The 24,545-nt window shown below is 45.8% G+C and overlaps 1 protein-coding gene across 1 annotated transcript in view; it reads left to right on the plus strand.

Moving 5' to 3' along the window:
* Window positions 1-4,023: 4,023 nt before the first annotated feature.
* Window positions 4,024-24,545, plus strand: part of DISP3 (dispatched RND transporter family member 3) — a 36,533-nt gene continuing 16,011 nt past the window's right edge. Inside the window, exons 1-7 of the mRNA XM_040263427.1 lie at window positions 4,024-5,122; window positions 6,045-6,264; window positions 19,147-19,283; window positions 20,495-20,629; window positions 21,036-21,196; window positions 22,386-22,525; window positions 24,170-24,315. Coding sequence (XP_040119361.1) covers window positions 4,024-5,122; window positions 6,045-6,264; window positions 19,147-19,283; window positions 20,495-20,629; window positions 21,036-21,196; window positions 22,386-22,525; window positions 24,170-24,315 — 2,038 coding nt within the window. The remainder of the gene's footprint in view (window positions 5,123-6,044; window positions 6,265-19,146; window positions 19,284-20,494; window positions 20,630-21,035; window positions 21,197-22,385; window positions 22,526-24,169; window positions 24,316-24,545) is intronic.

A 24,545-nucleotide genomic window follows, 5' to 3' on the forward strand; every position in this document is an offset into this window, starting at 1 on the left:
ATGGATGTGTGTCCACCTTGGTTCATGAGATCCCAGGAGTCCCAGAGTTTAATTCTGACTATCTCTGAGTGTGAGTGTGTGTGGCAGAGACAGATGGAGAGGGAGGGAGAAAGCACACACGCAGGTCACTGAGCAGGAACACCCTAACGGGAGATCATACAGGCTGGGTCACAGTCCCCGGTGATCACAGTCCGACTTCGGGCTCTTTGTCTGAGCCAGCGACAAATATCAAAGAAGCCATCCCCCGTGCAGCTGGAGCTCTTCACTAAGCTAATCAGTTCCCATCGTTTGAAAAAGGAAAACAAATCTGGGATTTGTTGCCCATCCTGGGAGCGGGTGCTGAGAACAGGGTTGTCAGCTGAGGCATTAGGGTCAGACCCCAGCTGCTAGCTGGGTTGGTGGAGATGCTTAGATTGTACCCATCCCCCCTTGGCCTGCAGACTAGGGCTGCTCAGAGAGTCTGGGGGTGTCACAGCTGGAGGGACCTGGGCTTTTACCATTCCACTGCCAGATGGGGGAGACAATATCTCCCATCTCCCAGACTGGGGAGACAGGTCACCAAGAGGGGCCAGGACATGCCCAGGGCCACACAGAAAGTTGGAGGCTGAGCTGGATCTGGAGCCATGTGTGGTATCCCACATGACAGTTTTTCTTTTCAGGAGTAGGCTGGGAAGGAGGGCATGGAAGTGGATGGGGGGAGGGGAGTGACAGTAAAAGAAACCATCAGGTCTACTTCCTGCTCATCTGTCTCATCCTCTCCAAGATCCTTCGCACCCAAGACAGAAGAAACCACACTCTCTGCCCTATGTTTATATTATTTGGTATCTGACTGTCCTCTGTCCAAGGAGAGTCCAGTGGGTATTTCTACCTAATATCTAACCCAGATGCTTCTGCTGCTTCTGAGATTCGCTTTCCTTCTTTCATTTAACAAATACCTGCTAACGACTGACACACACCCCGGCCCCCAGGCAGGAGTATTTTAGACCATGGGAACCCAGCAGGGAACACAAGTCCCTGCTCCCTTGGAATTTATGTCTACTGGGCTATGGGGCTCTCACTGGGAGACCAAATGGCTGTGCTTAATTTTCTCATCACTTAAATCTAGCAGGCACAAACTGCAGGACACAAAGTCATGTGGGACAGAGTTCCATTGCAATTGTTCACTTATTATTGCTATGGAACAGCTAACCCCAAACCTAGTGATGTATGGCAGCTGATATACTATGTTCATGGATTCTGTGGGCCAGAATAGATAGAGCACAGGAGAGGGTCCTTAGCTCAACTCCACAGTTCTCGAGTCTCAACTGGGACTACTAGAAGGTTGGGTATTACTTGGTAGCTAGGGGCCCAGAATCACTGGAGACATTTTCACTCATATCTGGTGATTGATGACAGCTGTCAACTAGGTTGTCAGCAGGAGCTCCTACGTGTAGTCTCTGCATGGGCTAGTTTGGGCTTCCTTACAGCATGGTGGCTAGGTTCCAAGGACGAATGTCCCAAGAAAGCCAGGTGGAAGCTGCATCTCCATTTTAACCTAGCCTCAGAAGTCACAGAGCATCTAGAGTCAAGGGAAGGAATGAAGATATAACTTCTTGGTAGGAGAAGTCTTACAGTCACATCATGAGAACATGTGAGATGGGAGACATTGTCGTGGCCATCTTTGGCAAATACAATGGGCCACAATGGATGTTTTAGGAGTTCACAGCCTTTTGTGAGGAAGCAGAGTGTAAAAGAACAGTGGCTATCATTTCTTAAGCACTTATACCTCCTAGGCACTATGGTCAGCCTGCTGTTTATATCATCAAGCAACCTCTGTGGTGAGTACTGTTAGCCTTGTCTTGCAGATGGAAAAACTGAAGCTCAGAAATATACTGCCTGCCTTAAGTCATACAGCTGGGATTTGCATCCAAGTCTGTCTGCCTCCCAAATCATGGCCTTTACCACTGCTACAGTGGCTCTCCCTCCCTGTCCTCGAGTAAATTTTTATCCCAGAAGTGTGGTGAGAAGCTTGGACACATATCTTGGAAGGGGTGGGGGTGGCTGGTGTTCAGATCTGGGAAGTCTTCTTGGCAGAGGTGACACTTGAACAAGGTCTTGAAAGATGTTTTAAGATGTTTTAAACTTGGACTTCTGGGGCAGAAAGTAGCATTCCTGGTGAAGTAACAATGGGCTAGCAGGATAATTCCGGGAGTGCTGACATGACCCAGAATCCTGGTCTTAGACCTACTCACATGCCAACACATTGAAAACTGTACCCTGGGTAAGGGGCTGGGGGCCAGTGGATGGATTTAGTCCCCAGAAAAAATGCAAGCATCCAGTGTCCCTCTCCACTATACTACCATCAACTTCCTCCTTCAGCAGTTAGGGGTGGAGTGGAGGCTCCCACACACAACCCCCACCTCCATGTGCAGATTTGGGTTTGCCCTTTGGAGATGGGGTGAGCCTGAGCTGCCTCTGGTTTACTCCCACAAGTTTCTGCTGATGCAAACTGAGCCTCAGCGCAGGTAACATCCCCTCCGGAGGCTAGGTTTAGGGCATCAGAAATGAGAAGTTTAATTATTGCATCCGTAGGAATCTCTAATATTTCTGGAGCAGTTCCTGCCCCTTCCAGTCTCTCTCCCTTTCAAGCCTTCCTCTCTCATCCACACTTGGCACTGTCTCCCTCACTCTTCTGTTTTTCTCTTCCCGTATTTCCCTATTTGCATCTGTCTCCAATCCCTGCCCCCTAACTCCACTCTCCTGTCTCCTGTTTTCATTTTTCTCTGTCTCTCATCTCTCCCATGTCCTGTCTGTCTTTCTCTCTGTTTCCCTCCTTCCCCTCGCCCTCTCTTCTTCACTTTCTTTGGGATGATGGCCGCCTGTTCTCTTCCCGGACAGACCGTCTAATTGAAATGGAGCATTCTAGAGAATGTTAATAGGAAAAGCAGCATTAATTAGCCAATGCTGGCATAATTAGCTTCCTCCTCTCACTGCCTGGCGTCTAACTAGATAATGAGTCTCTTTCCGTCCAAACAGAGGGCAAGCAGGACAAGGGGGCAGGCCATGCCTGGGGACACTGGGGGGCCTCCTGCCTTTGGGCCACCCTGCTGGAGTCCTCAGACTGCCCTCTCCTGCCAGGCCCTCCTGCTGCTTGTGCCCACATCTTGGGGAGACAGATGCCCGGCCTCTGTCTGTGCCCAAAGTTTTGACGTCCCTGGAGTTGCATATTAAGTGGTGTGAGCCCGACAAACAGTGGCTGCAGCTGCAGCATCCCAGAGGGGGTGGGGAGCTATTGAGAGTTCTCGAGGACTATGACAGGCATCTAGCGCTGTGAGAGCCACGTGGACAATGGCTGAGCACATTACAGTCCCCAGAGAGGAGCAAAGAAATGTATTCATGTGATATATAATAACAAATAAACCACACAGACCGCAGGGTGCTTCCTCCCTAGACCTTCCCCACAATCGTGTGAGGCAGGAACGGCCCACCTGTGCTTAACAGACAAAGACTCTGAGGCTCACTCCCTTGCCAGTGTTCACACTACCAGGACCCAAACAAGGGTCCAGTTCCAGAGAGCGTGTTCTTTCCCTTCTACCCTGATACTTTTGGAGGACTTTATAGTTGCTCATTAAATAGAAGTGACTGCGATGAAGTCACACCTCACATTGGCTTTGAGTTCTAAAATCAGAGAATGCAGCAAAAATTGGGAAATCATACATAATCAAAATTCCCCTCGAATATCCCTTCCTTGTGGAGGAATATCTTTTCTGTTTGCAACTGGGTGCTGATTCTCCTTTTTCGGTGGCCTTGAAAGCCCTGATCTAGTTGGGAGCTGTGATGGGCAAATAACAGGATTTTTTCTATTTTGTACACATGTGGTTGAATTCAGTTAAGTGCAGTTAAGTGCCTGTTTGATGCGATTCCATTGTAGTATCTGTCTTGGTTATGAGTGGGCAAGGTTAACACTTGGGGCGGGCGACTGCAGCTATGGAAGCACCATCCTCTCCTCTATAGCCTGCTCACCCTCTCCCTCTCCTGTAGGCTATGGACTCAGAGGATGACCCCTTGCTGCAAGATGTGTGGCTAGAGGAGGAGCAGGAAGAGGAGGAGGAAACAATGGGTGAGGCCTTTAGGAGGGGCCAGAAGAAGCCGGGACCCCACGCTGGTGCAGGGAGGCAGTGTTGCTGGCGGCGCTGGACCTTGCCGTCCCGGCCCCCGGCCTCGGGCTTCTGGAGTACCCTGGGCTGGGCCTTCACCAATCCATGCTGTGCAGGGCTGGTGCTCTTTCTGGGCTGCAGCATCCCCATGGCCTTGTCAGCCTTCATGTTCCTCTACTACCCGCCACTGGACATTGACATCTCCTACAATGCCTTTGAGATCCGCAACCATGAGGCCTCCCAGCGTTTTGACGCCCTCGCGCTGGCGCTCAAATCCCAGTTTGGGTCCTGGGGGCGCAACCGGCGCGACTTGGCGGACTTCACTTCTGAGACACTTCAGCGCCTCATCACAGAGCAGTTGCAGCAGCTACATCTAGGGAACCGCTCGCGGTCGGCCGCCCGCACCCCACACAGGGTGGTCGCTGTAGCCACGCAGAACGGCTTGTTGTGGGACGCTGCCACCGCCCAGAAGCCAACAGCCAATCGAAGCGGGCGTCTACGGCGAGAGGCTCCACCTCTGGAGAGGCCGGCAGCTAACCAGAGTGAAGCTCCGATAAACCTGGGGCCGGACAAGAGTGGGCGGTGTCCACCCAGTGCTCCGCCCCCCACAGCAGCCACTGCCAATCAGAGCCGTGCCCGCCGCGGCGCCTCGCGCTGGGACTACTCACGCTCCTATGTGAGCGCCAACACCCAGACGCATGCGCACTGGCGCATCGAGCTTATCTTCCTGGCACGTGGTGACGCCGAGCGCAACATTTTCACGAGTGAGCGGCTGGTCACAATCCACGAGATTGAGCGCAAGATCATGGACCACCCGGGCTTCCGGGAGTTCTGCTGGAAGCCCCATGAAGTGCTCAAGGACCTGCCTCTCGGCTCCTACTCGTACTGCTCCCCGCCCAGCTCGCTCATGACCTACTTCTTCCCCACTGAGAGGGGTGGCAAGATTTACTATGATGGCATGGGCCAGGACCTGGCCGACATCCGGGGTGAGCAGCCCTAGGTGTGCTGGGGTGGGGCCTGTAGGGACCTGGTCTGAAGGACCCTGGAGGCGGGGCTTGTAAGGGGTGTAGACTGAGAATAGGTGGGGCTTGGGGTGAAGGGGCATGGTTAATGAGGTGGGGGCGGGGCTTGGAGGGTAAAGAAGGCTTGACTCTGCAGTACTCTGCAGGTTGATAAGAGGATGGAGTTGGAACCGGCTGTGAAGTGGAGTCAGGCTGGAGCTGAGTGCTGGGCAGGCCTGCAGGCCATTTATTGAAGAAGGGCAGGGAGGGTTGGATGTGAGATGGGATCTGAGGGAGGCAAGGAAGGAGGTGCATACCTAGACTGATGGAGATTGGGAGTTACTCTGTGCCCAGAGTTAGATAAAGCTTGGGCTGGGACTTGGGCATGACGTTGGTTAGAGGGGAGCTGGCATGTGGTTACAGAGCACTGGGCATTTGGAGAGAGGCTGAGGTTGCAGGAAGATCAAGGTGGATTAGTTTGAGGTACATTAGGGGTGAGACTTGAGAAAGGATGGGGAGGGGACAGAGACTGGCTGTGGGGGCAGAGCTTCGGTATGTCTTTTAAGGGGGACATGCAGGGTTCTAAGTAGATGAAGGTGGGACTGGGATTACAGGACTACAGAGACTGAACCTTGGTATTAGGTGAAGTTCAAGCTGAAATGAAGGTGTAAACTTAGTGGGAGCTGCCTGAGCAGATCTTGGGGGCTGCTCTTTTTTGGGCAGCGGTGATTTCTCTAAACCATCCCTCTGTCCTGTTAGAGACAGTTGGAGGCAGCCCAAGCTGGGACAGTTTTCCATTTCCTTAAAAAGGGGGTGAGATGTTGAGGAGGGCAGGATGACCCTGATGGAAGGTTTGTGGGAGCTGACTTACTGAGCTCCTTGGACCTCTTGACCCCTGCCTCTGCAGGCTCTCTAGAGCTGGCCATGACTCATCCAGAGTTCTACTGGTACGTGGACGAGGGCCTCTCCGCAGAAAACCTCAAGAGCTCCCTCCTACGCAGCGAGATCCTCTTTGGAGCACCCCTGCCCAACTACTACTCGGTGGACGATCGCTGGGAGGAGCAGCGGGCTAAGTTTCAGAGCTTTGTGGTCACCTATGTGGCCATGCTGGCCAAACAGTCCACTAGGTAGGCAGTCCAGCTGCATCTGATGTGTTCCTGTCCTTGTTTGTACCAGGAAAGGGCTGTATTAAGGTAGGGAATTGGTTTCCAGGTGGTTCTTTCTCATACATCCCAGATCCCCTTCTGCAACCTTTTCCCTGGAAGTCTTTCTTTTCAAATCAGAGGCAGAGCCAGATACATCCTCATCATCACTCTGACAGATGAAAGTATCCTTTTCCTGATCAGTGCTAATGGTTAGTGAACATGACAGCTTTGGAGAACTTCTGCCCTGCAGGTCTTGGGTATTGATTTTCTCCTGCAATGGTGCTAGAAGGCTTTCTAGAAAGAGTATTAACCAGGGAGTAAGGAGTTCCTCTCTGCCTTTACTATCCAAGGAGATAGTGGGCAAGTCACTTCACTTCTCTGGGTCTCTGTTACTGCTAAAATGGGAATGATGAGTCCTACAGTCATTAGAAGGAGATGAGTTAAGAGATGTGACAGAGCTTTTGGGCAGTAGGTGCTCTGATTGTCCTCTAGTACTTGGGATGTGTGTCTGAGAAACAACTGGATCCCTCCCCACCAGGTAAAATTATTTGATAGTTCATCTGTCAGTCCTGCGGGGCAATAACTCCAATGCCTTTCAGTCTCTTGCCCTGACAAGTCAACCCCTGGCACAAGAGGAATCATTCTGTCTGAAATACCCTCGTTCCTTTATTGAACAGCTACTGTAATAATCAAAGCTAACATTTATTGTGCTTGCCCTGTGCCACAAACTGTCCTAAGCCATTTATACGCACCATCTAACTTAATTCTTATACCATCCTGATGAGGGAGGAGCTGTTATGATTTTCTCCATCCTACAGAGGAGGAAACTAAGGCACAGTACAATTTAGTAAACTGTCAAAAATTTTGAGGCTCATAAGTGGTGGAATAGGATTAAAATCCAGGGTTTCTAATGCAGTGCCCTAGCGCTGTGTATTTTTACAGCAGTTGCTGTACTGAGTCTTCTTGCAGCTGTGCTTCCTTGCCAGGCAAACCGCTATTCATCTATTAAGATCCAACCTGGCTATTATTTACTTGAGATTGCATTAAATTATCACCCTACCCATTTCCACAGACCCTTTGCTTCTCCATAAGACAGGCAGGAAAGAGCAAACACAGGCTTTGTAGTAAGATATATCTGGGGTCAGATCTCAGTAACTCCACCTAATTGTGGGAGTTTCAATGAGCTATTTCACCTCTCTGAGCCTCAATTTCATCATAGTGCTTGTCACTCTTTATTTTACTTTTTTTAATTCCTTGTCATTCAAAGTGCAAGTCGAATCAGCATTAACATCATCTGGAGACTTGTTAAAAATGTAGAATATCAAGGCTTTTCCCAGACCTATAGAGTTTGAAGGTGACTTATTTGGATATATAAGTCTGAAAAACTTCTGGTTTAATTATTTCTTAGTAGAGTGTGAGTTTGTTGAGGACTGGGATTGTTTCTGCTTCCTTTTCCTTAGGCGTAGCCCCTAGCACAGTACCTCTTTGAGGAATGAATGGGTGGCTGGATGGATGGAGGTACCTTAGGGAAAGGTCCTTGGCTAGGTTGGGAATCTGGGAAGGGCTGGTTGTAGAAGGAGCTTCAAGATTTTAGATACCAACAGTTAACTTCTGCTTAATACATTCAGCTGCTGAGACAAAACCCCTGTCCTGGGTTAAAAAAACAACAATTCTCTTCCCTTACGATCCCCCTAGAGCTTCATAGGAATGGTGATAACCAGGGCCTCTGTAGTCTTGACGTGAATGCCTTCTTTTAGATCAATAAAATCTTTTTTTTTTTAATCAGTCTATTACTTGTTACCTGAGAAATGACAACATACATCTTGACTTATTAAAAAGAATACTACAAATTATCAATTTTACCGCTTCCCTGATAGTAACAGAATCTTAGAACTCATTCTTTGCATTTATACCCCTTCAGTCTTTTGCCTTATTGTTACATGCATTTTAATTCTATATACATTTTAAACCTCATAAGACATTACATTTTTATTTTACTCAGTCAGAATCCATATTTACTCACATATTTATGTTTTCTATTGCTCTTCATTACTTTCTACAATTTCATGTTTCCCTCTGGGATCATTTTTCTTGTATCTGTAGAATTGTCTTTAGTATTTTTTTTTTTAGTGCAGGTTTGCTAGTGATAAATTCTCTGTTTGTCTAGAAGGCATCTTTATTTTACTTTCATTTTTGAAATATATTTCTTCTGGTATAGAATTTGCAGTTATTTTCTTTAATACACTAAGAGATATCAGTCCATTGTGTTTTGACTTTCATCATTTGGTGGGGCGGGAGGTGGGGGGGCACCCGGGAGTCAGCTGTAAATCTTTTTATTGCCCCTTTGAACAATTGTCTTTTTGTTTCCCCTGGCTACTTTTAAGATTTCGCTTTGTGTTTGCTTTCAGCATTTCTACTATTGTATTTTGATAACGGTGTTTTGCTTGAGGTGCACAGACCTTGAACTGCTTGTTTATAACTCTTCACTTTTAGGAATTTCTGGGCTATTATGACTTCTAATATTGCTTCTACCCCATTCTCTGTCCTATCTCCTTTAATGATTCTAACTACATAAATGTTAAATATTTTCTAAGTCTCATGTGTTTTCTTTTATTTATGACTATGATAATAAAAGATGGGAGCTGGAAAGATAAGCTGAAGAGTCTAGGTAATCAGCATGCTGCTTTCTTCATTTTAAAAATTTAATTTAAAAATTTTAATTAAAAAAATAAAAATTTTAATATAATTTTAAAAGTTACACTCTATGTACATTTATTACAAAATATTGGCTATATTCCCCATGCTGTACAATACATTCCTATAGCTTATCTTATATGAGTCCCATATGTTCTCAGTGCTCTTTTCCAGGTTTTTCTTTGCTTTGCATGTTTTGGTTTAGATACTCCAATTCACTGATCCTGTCTTCCATTGTATCTAATTTGATGTTTAATGTCTCTTGAGATTTCAAGGTTAATGTTTTTCTGTTGAGGATTTCCAATAATTCTTTATTATAGATCTAAATCCTTGGTGAAATTTTTCACCATTTAATTTATTTGGTGCATATTCTCCTCTGTGGTCTTAAGCATATTAAGTTAGATTATTATGGATGAAAGTAAAAGTAGTTCAGTCATGTCCAGCTCTTTGCAACCCCATGAGCTATACAGTCCATGGAATTCTCCAGGCCAGAATACTGGAGTATTCCCTTCTCCAGGGGATCTTCCCAACCCAGGGATTGAACCCAGGTCTCCCACATTGCAGGCAAATTTCTTTATCAGCTTAGGTTATTATGGATATCTTTTGGTTTTTTCCCTGTGGTCTGTTCTTTCACTTGATTTTTGGTCATCTGGTCTTGCCTGTGGGTATGCCTGGTAATTTTTACTGAGTAATGAGTATTGTATGTAAAAACATAGAGGTCCAGATGATGTTATTTCTTCCAGAGAAAGTTTACCTTTCCCTCCACTAGGCAGATGGAGTTGTGGCTGATCACCTTAAACAAACAGCAGTTACACAGAGTTGAGGCTGGTTTGTAGTCCTGAAAAGTCGCAGCCTACCTCTAGTTTGCCCTTGGTTTGCAGAGCCCGTTTCCCCTGACATGTTCCAAACCCTAAGCTTTGTCTCTCAAAAGAGCTAAAAATATCTCTTCTCTGGTTTTTCTGAGGCTTCCTGCTTAAGTTTGTAGCCTCATACTCCAGACTGCCCCAGTATTTGGCAGAAGTGCTCCAGAAGAAACTGGTTTTATGCTTTGCTGGTCTGCAAGTCTCTACCCACAGCTCTGCTAGTTTTTCTGACTCCCTGTCTAGATTTTCAGCCTCCTGCCTGTGTTCAGAATCAGCAGATACCTCCAGGGTAAACACAGCTGTAGAAGGGAAGCTAATCTTTTGTAGGTTCTTCCCTTTCTAGAGTCTCAGCTCTCTAGTTTCATTGCTTCAGGAAATCTCTAATGTCTTCAAATAGATGATTTCTCTGTTTTATTTGATTTCTTGGTAGTTCTAAGCAGGAATATTGGTCTTGCATGAGCTATTCCTTTCTACTCAAGAGTAGAAGTTTGGGCCTATGTCTTTTTATAGCTGGAAACTAAAAGAGGACCTAGAACCTAGAAAGTGTTCTATAAATACTGTACAAATGAATGAATGAATGAACAATTGACCAAACTTTCAGTTTTCTATTCTAATGAAAGCTCAATTAACCCTTTGTTGAATTTAATTCAAAAAAGTAGTCAATCCAAAGATCTTTTCTACATTTTTTTTAAGTGTCCTGTTTGACTTTTTAAAACAGCTTTGAGTTGCTATTCACTAACTGCATATATTTAAAGTTTACAATTTGATTAGTTTTGACCCATGTATACACTAAGAAACCTTTATCATAATCAAGTTAATGAATGGATCCATCACCCTCAGAAGTTTCCTCAAGTTCCTTTGACAGTCACTCCATCCTGCCTCACCTTCCTTCCCATTCCACCCCAGGACCACTTTCTCTTTTCTATCACTGTATATTGGTTTTCATTTTCTGATTTTGTATATATGGCATCATATAAAATGCACAGTTTTGACTGATCTCATTCACTCAGCCTAATCGTTTTGAATTGTATCCATGTTGTCGCATGTATTGACAGTTTATTCTTTTTAAGTGCCGAGTAGTATCATTGTGTGGAGATGCCGCCTTTTGTTCATCCACTCACTTGTTTATGGATATTTGGGTTATTTCCAGGTTTGGCTATTGTAGATAGAGATGCTACAAAGCCTTTGTGTGAACAAATGCCTTCATTTGCCTCAGATAAATATCTGGGAGTGGTATGACTAAATCATATGATAGGTGTATATTTAACTTTTTTAAAAAAAACCATGAATGTGTTTTTTTTTTAAGATTTTTTTAATGTGGATCAGTTGTTTAAAATCTTTATTGAATTTGTTACAATACTCCTTCTGTTTTATGCTTTGGTTTTTTGGCCGCAAGGCCTGTGAGATTTGAGCTCCCCCACCAGGGCTTGAATCTACATCCCCTGCTGATGCTGCTGCTGCCTCTAAGTCGCTTCAGTCGTGTCTGACTCTGTGCGACCCCATAGATGGCAGCCCACCAGGCTCCCCTGTCCCTGGGATTCTCCAGGCAAGAACAATGGAGTGGGTTGCCATTTCCTTCTCCAATGCATGAAAGTGAAGTCGCTCAGTCGTGCACTGGAAGGCAAAGTCTTAACCACTGAACTTCAGGGAAGTCCCCATGTGAGTTTAACTTTTTAAGAAACTGTCAGATTGTTTTCCAAATTAATTGTACCATTTTACATTCTCACCCAGTGTAAAAGAATTCCAGTTCCTCCACAAACTGTCTAACACTTGGTATGGTCAGTTTGAAAGTGAAAGTGTTAGTCACTCAGTCCTGTCCAACTCTTTGTGACCCCATGGACCCTTGGTCTCCTGCACTACAGGCATCTTCTTTACCATCTGAGCCACTGGAGAAGTCCATGGTCAGTTTAAAAAGTCTAAATTAGCCATTCTGTGTAGTGATATCTCATTGTGATTATAACTTGGATTTCCGTACCTCCTCGTGATGTTCACATGCTTATTTGACATCCATTTGTCTTTGTTGGTGAACTATTTAGATCTTTTGACTATTTTAATACTGGCTTTACATTTAGTTCTGTGATATTCCATTTTTAGTTCATCTTTGTATATGGTGTAAGACATATACCACATATACTTTATATATAGTATAAGCTGATGATATTTATTATTTTATATGGATATCCAATTGTTCCAGCGTCATTTGTTTAAAAGATCATTCTTTCTTCACTGAATTGACTTAGAATCTTCGACAAAAGTCTTTTGTCCATATATATGTGGGTCTATGTCTAGACTCTGTTCTATTCCATCAACCAGTTTTTAAAATTTTATTTTCACATTGGTCATTGGTATTACACTGTCTTGATTATGGTAGCTTTATGCCATGTCTTGTCCAAGTGTTGGTCTTCCAACTTTTTGTTCTTTTTCAAAGTTATTTTGGTTATTCTGGGGCCTTTACATTTCCCTGTGAATTTTATTTTATGTTATTTATTTATTATTTCTTAATGGTTGGTTCTCTTTTTTGGGGGGTGGGGCATGCCATGTGGCATGCAGGAGCTTAACTCCCTGACCAGGTTGGAACCCGTGCCCCCTGCAATGGAAGTACAGAAAACCTAACCACTGGACTCCCAGGGAATCCCCTTCCAATGAATTTTAGAAGCAGCTTATCTATTTCTCCAAATAAAAGTCCACTGGGATCCTGATTATATTTATGTCAAATACTTGGATCAATTTGAGGAGAAATGACATCTTAACAGTATTGAGTCTTATGACCAATTAACCTGGTGAATCTGATATCTTTTGTCAGATTTGTCCCTATTTCACATTCTTATTCTATTGTAAATGATGTTTTTAAAAATCTCCTTGTTAGTTGAAAGTATACCAGTTGTTAGTTGCTTGTATTGGATTGACCAAAAAGTTCTTTGGGGTTTTTCCATACCATGTATAGATGTGAGAGTTGGACCATAAAGAAAGCTGAGCGCTGAATTGTGATGCTAGAGAAGACTCTTGAGAGTCCCTTGGACTGCAAGGAGATCAAATCAATAAATCCTAAAAAAAAATCAACCCTTGTATATTCACTGGAAGGACTGATGCTGAAACTGAAGCCCCAATATTTTGGCCACTTGATGCAAAGAACCGACTCATTGGAAAAGACCCTGATACTGGAAGGATTGAGGGCGGGAGGAGAAGAGGGTGGGAGGGGATGAGATGGTTAGATAGCATCACCAACTCAGTGGACATATATTTGAATAAACTCTGGGAGATAGCGAAGGACAGGGAAGCCTGGTGTGCTGCAGTCCATGGGTTCACAAAGAGTCAAATAAGACTTTGTGACTGAGCAACAACAATACCATGGAAAGTCCAAATGAAGGTTTTGGCCAACTCAACATATAGAAATATAATTGACTTTGGGTCCTGCAACCTTGATAAGCTCCCTTATATGTTCTAGAAATTTTTTCACAGGTTCTATTTCATTTTCTAGATAATCAATCATGCCTTTTGCTAATAAAGACAGTTTTACTTCTTCCTTTCCAATTTGGATTTCTTTTACTTCTTTCTGTTGCCTGAATGCACTGGCTAGAACCTCCAATACAATGTTGAAAGAAAGTGATGAGAATGGACAACCTTTCATTATCCCTGACTGAAGTCTGTAGGTGTTTTTGTAGATGTCTCTTATCAGATTACGGAGAAGGCAATGGCACCCAACTCCAGTACTCTTGCCTAGAAAATCCCATGGACGGAGGAGCCTGGTAGGCTGCAGTCCATGGGGTTGCTAAGAGCCAGACACAACTGAGCGACTTCACTTTCACTTTTCACTTTCATGCATTGGAGAAGGAAATGGCAGCCCACTCCAGTGTTCTTGCCTGCAGAATCCCAGGCACTGGGGAGCCTGTTGGGCTGCTGTCTATGGGGTTGCACAGAGTCGAACATGACTGAAGTGACTTATCAGGTTAAGGAAGCTCCCTTCTGTTCCTAATTTGCTGATAAGTTATTTTTTTAAATTGGTAATGAATATTGGATTTTTCTCAAATATTTTTCTGCACCTAGAGAGAGAACATACATATTTCATTTTTAGTTTAATATGATGAATTATATTAATTGAGTTTTAAAGTTTAAACCATCCTTGCATTCTTGGGGCAGATCCCCCTTGGGATTATCCTTTTTGTATAGTGTTAGATTCTATTCGTATTCTTTTTTCATTAGCATGTTAATGATGGATACTGGGCTTTAGTTTTCTTGTAGTATCTTTGTTTGATTTTGATATCAAAATGTCTTCCAGAATGAGGTGGGAAATAGTCTCTTCAGTTTTCTGGAAGGTTTGTATGGAACTGGTATTATTCTTCCTTAAATGTTTGGTAGAATTTATCAGTGAAACTGCCTGAATCTGGAGTTTTCTTTATGGGAAGGTTTTAATTAATTTAATTTTTTTTATTTAAAAAATGTTTTGGGCCATGCCATGTAGCATGCAGGGTATTGGTTCCCAACCAGGGATCAAACCTGTGCCCCCTGCAATGAAAGTACAGAATCTTAACCACTAGACTGCCAGGAAAGTCCCTACAAACTCAATTTTAAAATATACATATAGAGCTTCCCGAGCGGTTCAGACGGTAAAGAATCTGCCCATAATGTGGGAGACCTGGATTTGATGCTGGGGTCAGGAAGATCCCCTGGAGAAGGGAATGGCTACCCACTCCAGTATTCTTGTCTGGAGAATTCCATGGACCGAGGGGCCTTGCGGGCTGCAGTCCATGGGGTTGCAAAGAGTCAGACACAACTGAGCAACTAACACTTTCGTAGGGCTATTAAAGTTATTTCTCTATTCTTACACAAGCTTTGGTAGTATATTTCATGAAATTTGTCCATTTCATTTAAATGGTAAAAATTTGTTGGTGCAAGGTAATTCATAATAAATATTCCCTTATTATCTTTGAATATTTACTAAAACTAGTGGTGTGACCTCCTTCATGTGTGTCTTATCTCCTTTTTTCATGATCAGTCTGGCTAGAAATTTATCAATCTTATTGGTCCTCTCAAAGAGCTAGATTTTGGTTTCTTTGATATTTATTGTCTTTCTGTTCGTTTGTTTATATACTTACACTCTGATCTACATTATTTCCCTTCTTCCACTTTCATTATGTATAATTTTCTCTTGTTTTGCTTTCTTGCAGCAGAAGCTGAGGTCATTGATTCGAAAACTGTATTCTTTTCTAATATAGGTATTTATTGCTATAAAATTCCCCTTAAGCATCATTTTATCACATCTCACACATTTTGACATGTGCTTTCATTTTCGCTCAATTCAAAATACTCTGAATTTTCCCTTTTGATCTCTTCTTTGATCCTTATATTATTTAAAAGTGTGTTAGTCTCCAAATGTTTAGGAATTTCCCAGATAGTGTTTTAATTTAATTCCATTGTGGTCATAGAACATACTTTTTATGACTTAAGTTATTCTAAATTTTCTGAGTCTTATTTTATGGTCTATGGTGGTTTGTCTTGATGAATGTTCCCTGTGCACTTAAATGTATTCTGCTGTTGTTGGGTGGAGTGTTCTATAAATGTCAATTAAGTCAGGTTGGTTGATTGTGCTCTTCAAGTCTTCTGTATCCGTACTGATCTTCTGTCTAATTGTTCTAGCAGTTATTGAGAAAGGGATTTTGAAATGGCCAACTATGATTGCAGGTTTGTCTATTTCTTTCTTCATTTCTGTCAGTTTTTGTTTCATGTATTTTAAAACTCTGTTATCAGGTCCAAAGCAATTAGTATTGTTGCATTCTTTTAACGAACTGAGCCCTTTATAATTTTTAAATGACTTTCTTTATTTATAGTAATACTCTTTGATCTGAAATTTATTTCATTTATTATTAATTTAACCACTCCAGCTTTCTTTTGATTCATGTCAGCGTGGTACTTTTATCTGTACTTCTATTTTTAACCTATTTGTGTCAACATTGAACTTGAGTTTCTTGTAGGCAGCTGGGTCTTGATTTTTTAATCTAATCTGACTGCCTCTGCCTTTTATTTGGGATATTTAGACCTTTTACAAGAGGCAGTGATCAAGACCATCCCTAAGAAAAAGAAATGCAAAAAGGCAAAATGGTTGTCTGAGGAGGCCTTACAAATAACTGAGAATAGAAGAGAAGCTAAAGGCAAAGGAGAAAAGGAAAGATATACCCATTTGAATACAGAGTTCCAAAGAATAATAAGGAAAGATAAAAAAGCCTTCCTCAGTGATCAATGCAAATAAATAGAGGAAAATAATAGAATGGGAAAGACTAGAGATTTCTTCAAGAAAATTGCTTTTTCCAGTGGTCATGTATGACTGTGAGAGTTGGACTATGAAGAAAGCTTCAGTTCAGTTCAGTTCAGTCAGTTCAGTTGCTCAGTTGTGTCCGACTCTTTGTGACCCCATGAATCACAGCACGCCAGGCCTCCCTGTCCATCACCAACTCCTGGAGTTCACTCAGACTCAACATCCATCGAGTCAGTGATGCCATCCAGCCATCTCATCCTCTGTCGTCCCCTTCTCCTCCTGCCCCCAACCCTCCCAGCATCAGAGTCTTTTCCAATGAGTCAACTCTTCGCATGAGGTGGCCAAAGTACTGGAGTTTCAGCTTTAGCATCATTCCTTCCAAAGAAATCCCAGGGCTGATTGCTTTTGAAGTGTGATGCTTTTGAACTGTGGTTTTAGATAAGATTCTTGAGAGTCCCTTGGACTGCAAGGAGATCCAGCCAGTCCACCCTAAAGGAAATCAGTTCTGAATACTCATTGGAAGGACTGATGCTGAAGCTGAAACTCTAATACTTTGGCCACCTGATGCGAAGAACCGACTCATTGGAAAAGACCTTCATGCTGGAAAAGATTGAAGGCAGGAGGAGAAGGGGACAACAGAGGATGAGATGGTTGGATTGCATCACCAACTCTGTGGACATGAGTTTGAGTAAGCTCTGGGAGTTGCTGATGAACAGGGAAGCCTGGCATACTGCAGTCCATTGAGTCGTAAAGAGTTGGACATGACTGAGGGACTGAACTAAACTGAGACCTTTTACAGTTAGTATGTTGTTAACATGGTTAGACTTAAGACAATTTTATTTTATTCTCTTTGCCCCATATATTCTTAGTTCCTTTTTCCTCTCTTCTGCCTTCTTTTGGACTGAGAATTTTTTATTATGCCATTTTATTTCCTTTGTTTTTTTTTAGCTATAAATATTTAATTTAGTGGTTGCTTCAGGGTTTATAGTATACATCCTTAAGTTATCAGTGTACCTTCAAATGATGTTAGACCACTTCATGTATCAGTTCAGTTCAGTTCAGTCGCTCAGTTGTGTCCGATTCTTTGCAACCGCACAAATCGCAGCACACCAGGCTTCCCTGTCCATCACCAACTCCTGGAGTTTACTCAGACTCATGTCCATCAAGTCAGTGATGCCATCCAGCCATCTCATCCTTTTCAAATGAGTCAGCTCTTCGCATGAGGGGGCCAAAGTATTGGAGTTTCAGCTTTAGCATCAGTCCTTCCAATGACCACCCAGGACTGATCTCCTTTAGGATGGACTGGGTGGATCTCCTTGCAGTCCGGCTTCATGTACAGTGTATTAAGTGAAGTCGCTCAGTCGTGTCCGACTCTTTGCGACCCCGTGGACTGTAGCCTACCAGGCTTCTCCGTCCATGGGATTCTCCAGGCAAGAATACTGGCGTGGGTTACCATTTCCTTCTCCAGGGGATCTTCCCGACCCAGGGATCGAACCTGGGTATAGTGTATACTATATATGAATAGTATACCACCATTTCCTTTCTCCTGACCTTTATACTATTGTTGTCATATATTTGATTTTCATATATGTTATAAACCCCACACTACATTACTGTTATTTCTGTTTAAATGGTCATCCATAATTTTAAAAGATTTATGTAATAAGAAATTATTATACACTTATTCATGTTGTTACCATCTCTAGTCCTTTTTATTCCTTTGTGTAGATGTATATTTCCATTTGTAATAATTTGCCTTCTCCCTGAAGGATTTCCTTTAACATTTCTTGTAGTGAAGGTGTACTGAAGAATTCTTTCGGGTTTTGTATACTGAAAAAAAAAATCTTTATTTTACCTTTGTTTTTGAAATATATATTTCAAATCATAGAATTCTGGGTTGACTTTTTTCCTCCATAGGTAAATGATCTTGCTCTGTTGTCTTCTCACTTGCGTTGTTTCTGAAGAGGAATCTCCTGTCATTCTTACTTTCGTCCCTCTGTGCATAATGCGTCTTTTTTCCCCAGGCTGCTTTCGAGATTTTATCTTGGTCACTTATTTTGAGCAATTTGATTATGCTGTGCATTGTGGTCTTATTCACGATTTTCTGTGCTTGGGGTCTGCTGCTCAAGCTTTCTGAATCAAGGGGTTTGTCATTTCCATCAAGTTTGGAAAGCTTTCAGGCTCTTTTAAGATGTCTGTTAACCCACATATTGCTTGCTCATTCACTCATTGTGTCTCTTTGCGACCCCATGGGCTGTAGCCAGCCAGGCTTCTCTGTCCATGGAATTTTCCAGGCAAGAATACTGGGGTGGGTTGCCATTTTGTACTCCAGGGGATCTTCCTGCCCTAGGGATTGAACCCGTGACTCTTGTGTCTCCTGCACTGGCAGGCAGGCTCTTTGCCATTGCACCATATATTAGGGTGCACCAGAGCCTGGAAACTTTCTCAAGCCAGTACGTCAGAGTGACCATAAAGCCTATTTTATTTCTTATCTCTTAGAGATCACCATTCTTTGTTGGCAGGTCCAGAATCTTGTTTCACATGTTTTCTCTCTCTCTCTCTCTTTTATTGTTAGTTTCACAGGAAAGGAAGTGTACATTTCATCTTGTTACTCCATCTTGACCAGGAACAGATCTCACCCCTCTTGGTATTTTAAAAACCAACTTAACCAACTTGGTTAAGTTTTTCTAATAGCTTCTGTTAAATGGGCACTGAATAGCACTGTAAGACTTGAGTATCTGGAAGCTGATTTGAATTTAGAATTTTGCTGTGAACAGTTGAGAATTGAGGATAATTGAGAATGACATAGAATTCAGCTATAATTGACTATTATCTGTGTGGAGCAGCAATCTCAACCTCACTGATAATTCACTCCCACCCGAGACATGCTGGTTTCACTTGTCTAGAGTATGACCTGGACATCAGAGTTCTTGAAAGCCCCCAGGTGATCATAATGTACAACCAAGGTAAAGAGCCACTGAGGAGGTGTATGGTTCGTGGTCCTCCTCCATCTCTGATCCACTCTGTCTTTCCTCCCTCTGTGTCCTCCCTTCCCAGCAAAGTCCAGGTCCTATATGGGGGCACAGACCTCTTTGATTATGAGGTTCGCAGAACCTTCAACAACGACATGCTCCTGGCCTTCATCAGCAGCAGCTGCATCGCTGCCCTCGTCTACATTCTCACCTCCTGCTCAGGTACGGTTCTCCAGCAGCCCCGCATGGAACCAGCCCCTTCTTTCCTCCCAGTGTGCTTCTCTCTGGACAAAGCCTTCTTGCTCAGGAATGCTGGAAATGGGCTTGAATCCGCTGTATCAGAGCTGGTGGTGGGACAGCTGCTCAGACATCACCTTCTAACCCTGGGCAGGGAGACTGAGGCGCAGAGGCAGACAGGGCCATGCCCCAGGGCCCCCTTCCCCAGGACCTCCTACAGTTGAACCTTTTGTTCTTTGACGGTCTTTTTCTTGTTGTTAAGTTTTGTGGAGTCTGGAGTATTGGACACTTTATGGATTATTCCTTAGCCTGTTTATTATTATTATTTAGTATTTATTTATTTGGCTGTAATGGGTCTTACTTGTGAACTGTGGGATCCTCATTGTATCGTGCGGGATCTTTCGTTGCAGTATAAATTTGTTTTTTGAAGCTCATGGGTTTATAGTTGTGGTGCACAGGCTCTCTAGTTGATGGTGCATGAGATCCAGAGTGCATGGGCTCAATAGTTGCCACACACCAACTTAGTTGCCCTGTAGCATGTGGGATCTTAGTTCCCCAACCAGGGATCAAACCTGTGTCCCCTGCACTGGAAGGTAGCTTCCCAAGCACTGGACCACTGCCAGGGAAGTTCCAACCTTAGTCTGTTTTAAAGTCCCAGCTGCCATTAGACTCCCAGTTCACTTTTCCACCGTCCTCTCCTCGTGCACCCTAGCTGCTTCTTTCTGCGTATATAGGAGGTACTCTTCATTGGCCAAGTGAATGAGAGATTGGTCATACCTTCAAAAATGGAAAAGACATTCACTCATCCATGTAACAGATATTAACTGGGCACCAACTGTGTGCCAGAGTTCTAGTAGTGAACATCACTGATGCACTTCTTACCTCCATGGAACCTCTAATTTACTGGGTGACGGATGTTAAAAATATGATTCCCTCCTAGCATATGAAGTAAGCTCTGCAAAGATGAGGGCCCATGAACAACCTGACTTACTCAACAAGGGCTTCATCTGCTACTCAGGCCTCCTGCCCAGCACCTTCTCTGGGCATAGAGAACTATACTGGGCTCGGGTGGGGTGGTGAAGGTGCCCCTGGGGATGGGGGTGTATGAGGCAGGACGCAGCCGGGGCCACAGACTGAAAGGCTGTGTTCTGTTGGGTCCCCCCCACTCCATCCCCGGTGCTTCTTGCCCTGCCCAGTGTTCCTGTCCTTCTTTGGGATTGCCAGCATCGGCCTCAGTTGCCTGGTGGCGCTCTTCCTGTACCACGTGGTCTTCGGTATCCAGTACTTGGGCATCCTCAATGGGGTGGCTGCCTTTGTGATAGTGGGCATTGGTGAGTTGATTCTGTTGCCATGGTAATGGGCCTTCCACTTGGGGATTTGACCCCCAAAGAGCCTTTTACAGGATGCAAAGTCTGGCTTCCATGGGGGTCTAAAAAAGTCCTCTCTCAGACCTCAGAGCCTTGGACTTGGGGTGGAGGGTGGGTAGAGTGTGAGTGGTGAGTGATTCTTGGCATATGGTGGGTAGAACCCCCCAGAGGTGGAAGGAGTGGGTGGATATGCTGGGTGAAGGTTAAGCATGGTGGGAAAGGTGAGGGGTGGTGATGATTTGGAGGAAACGATCTAGTTCTGGTGAGGGAGGGAGCCATGCAGCATGAGGGTGGGGCTTGGGTTCATGGCCTAGGTTGGATCTGACCTGGAGACAGCAGAGTAACCCACTGGCCTGGACCCCTCCCGTAGGTGTGGACGATGTCTTTGTGTTCATCAACACCTACCGCCAGGCCACCCACCTGGAAGACCCTCAACTGCGGATGATCCACACCATCCAGACTGCGGGCAAGGCCACCTTCTTCACCTCGCTGACTACGGCCGCCGCCTACGCGGCTAACGTCTTCTCCCAGGTGGGAGCCGGCCCTCCAGCCCGGCCTGGCGTCCCTTGCCCCCCACCCCCGCCCATGCATACCTGGACCCTGGTCTCCGCTCTTCCCACCCACCCCTTCTCTTGGGGCCACGCAGCTTCTGCCTCAAGGTACTTGCCACGTCCCTAGAGTCCATGTTTTGTTACTAATCACCATCACCAGAACTTAACAAATGGGAGAATTCTAGTAATACAAATTGTGTTTCTTATTGATGCTCATTACTGACAATCCACTCTCGGCCCTGAAGGGCGTTTAGCAGTTGTTTCCAAAGGTCCCCCAGCTGATACATGGTAAGCCTGCCCATGACTCCTGACCCCAGTGCAGGGCCCTCTCCACCCGCCAGCTGCACACTGCATTGTTATCCCTCGCATGCACTTCCCCCTCACTGGCCCCACACTCCTTCCTGTCTGAGCTGGGCTCGGAGAAGGATCCTAGGCCAGGTCCTGGGTGCCAACAGAGCCTGAAAGGCAGTGAACCTGTCTGAGTCTGAAAGGTCTTATGACATGCGCTGAGAATCCTGTCTAGAAACCACTAGATGCTCTGGGATTCTCCAGACTTGACTAGAGAACCACGCCCAGAAAACAAGCTGAGCTGGATCTCCATCCCTCCTCTGCCATTTTCTGGCTGTGTGCCCTTAGGCAGCTTGTTTAACTTCTGTGAGCCTCCCTCTCTTCACGTGTGGGATCATCAGAGAATGGAATGAGCTGCTTGTGAAAGTGTTCCACAGACAGTGAAGGAAGGCCTGTCTGCTTGTTGGCTGCAGCTTCCTTCTGACGGCCACACCCTGCGCAGGTGCCCGTGACACTCCTGGGGCACACCCTGTGGCAGCTTCCTCTCTCTTCCCCTCTGTTAACGTGTGCCCTGCTCTGACAGTGTGTGTCTTCCTCTGTCCTTCCTGTAATGAGTTATGGTGCGCTTGCTCTGTGCCTGGCACTGTTCCGGGCAGAGGGCTGCAGTGTTGACCAGAGGCTGGACTCTTCCTCTCTGCCACACCCCTGGCTCCAGCCCGGCCCTCTGACATCCTCCTAGGCCAGTGCCTTCATTCCAGCAGCCTCGGCCTTTGCATCCTGCTGCAGTCTGGGGGTGGTCAGGGCCCAGTGCTGCAGAGTCCCTGGGCTCCTTGGGCTCCAGGCCTGATCCCCTCCCATTGCCCCCACTTTTCCATTGCCAGATCCCAGCTGTCCACGACTTCGGCCTGTTCATGTCTCTGATTGTGTCCTGCTGCTGGCTGGCAGTGCTCTTCACCATGCCCGCAGCCCTGGGCATCTGGAGCCTTTACATGGCACCGCTGGAGAGTGCCTGCCAGACCAGGTGAGCCGGGCGGGTGAGGGAGGCACAGGGGCTGTGTCCTGCTCTCATGGAGTAGCCATAGCAGACCCTTGGGGGGCCATTCAGCACACCATCCTCTCTCCCAAAAGCCTCGTGATTCACTACTGATCACCTTCTGTATGCCCCGTCCTATGCTAGCACTTCTGTGCACTCCTGTCTAATAGTTACATTTGATCACCTACTGTGTACCAGGAAGTGGGCAGAGTGCTTTTGTACAAGATCTTACTGCCATCCCCAGGGACCCTAGGAGCTGGGTCCTCTTATGTTGCCTGTTTTGTAAAATGTCTGTAGACAAGGAGGCAAAGGTTTGGAGAGGCTGGGCAACTTTCTCAAAGTTATCCATTTAATAGGCAGCAGAATGAAAATTTAGACCCCCATAATCTGACTCTGGATCCCATGCTCTTAGCCACCATGTTAAATGTCTTCTGGGTTCTCTTCTTGAGAGAGGAACCATATTTAGACCCAGTGAGCCAGGTGCAAAGTTGATTGGATCATTACAGAGATGCTGCAGCTGAAGGAAGAGGGCTTGGGGTCTTTGGGGTCTTGTGGGCCAAGCCTGCAGGGTTAAGGCAGAGGGCACATTGGTCAAATGGAATCCAGCCTGAGTGGCTGTCTGGGTTGGGAGTACTAGGGAATGATAGAGGGTCTGGCCTTGGTGCAGGGCATGCAAATACAGGACTGTCAGGGGTCTATGACAGTGTCCACTTGACCATGGTGAGACAAGAGGCAGAAGGAGATGAGAGGCCAGCAGGGAACTCAGATTAAGGCCTGGGAAGGACTCCTTAGCTCTCCCATGCATACCTTTGCTTCAGGGTCTCCACGTATGGTGGTTCAGGTTGAGCACTGCACAAGAGCCCTCTAGCTGAGGCACAGTCGTCTGCACTGTGGCCATTCAGGTTTGACTGTTTCTATGACAGTTTTGTGACATAGAAGCAAAGTGACTTGAGTAAAAGGCTCCTTTTCTCTAATTTCTACAGAGACACCAACTAAGCCCATCCTGTCCCTTCCCCCAGTCTGGGGTGGGGGACGCAGCCTCAGCCTCCTTGCCTGGGAACTGTGGGCCTTTGGACATGTAGCTTAACCTCTCTGCACCTCAGTTTCCTGTTCTGTAAAATGGGTACTACAACCCTGTGGGGATTCATGAGAGAAGCCACAAGGAGCTCTAGCTCAGTCTCTGGCCCTGAGCACTCCTGGCACATTCGCCGTGGGCACTGCTCTTGCCCCCAGTCTCCAGCGTGGGCCTTGGTCCCCCACATTCACTCCAGCTAAGGCCTCAGCTGCACACTCAGCCTAGCCTCGCTTCCCCGTCCCCCTGATCTCAAGGTCCCGTGCGCTCAACAGCACAGGCATGAGCCCTCTGCTGCAGTCACCTCGATGCTTGGGCAGCTGTGTGCCATCATCTGCTGTCCCCAGGATGGCTACTCTCACCATTCGTCTCCCCAGAGGAACTGTGGTGCCCGAGGGCCCTGGGGGAGATGACACTGGTGAGAATTCAGGTGCAGGCTCCTGGAAGCCTGGGAGGCATGTCCTATGGGTTGTCAGCAGCAGCGTGATGCCTGGCTCACATGTAGCCTGGACATGTAGCCTGGACTCCCAGGACTCACCCTTCCCCCACTCTCTCCGCAGCTGCAACCAGAACTGCAGCCGCAGGAGTTCCCCGCACTTCCCTGGGGACGTGTTCATGGCTCCTGAGCGGGCTGGGAGCGGGCCCACACAGGGCCCCATGCCCTACCTGGACGATGACATCCCCCTGCTGAGTGTGGAGGAGCCAGGTAAGAGGGGGTGCAGACCTGCCCTGAATCTGCGGGACCCATGCACCGCCTCTGCCGGGGGAAGTACCTTGACAAGCTGGTGTGAGGACCATCTGGTCCTGAGGTGGGGGTGGGACAAGACACCTGGGAGGATCCCCGTCAAGCATCTGAGCTTCCCTGGAGGGGGTGTGGACCAGGGGGCCTTTGACCCACTTCTGGGCCAGCCCACTGACGGGCTGCTGCTCTGCCCT

The sequence above is a fragment of the Oryx dammah genome, unplaced genomic scaffold, assembly GCF_014754425.2.
Source record: "Oryx dammah isolate SB20612 unplaced genomic scaffold, SCBI_Odam_1.1 HiC_scaffold_21, whole genome shotgun sequence".
NCBI lineage: Eukaryota > Metazoa > Chordata > Mammalia > Artiodactyla > Bovidae > Oryx > Oryx dammah.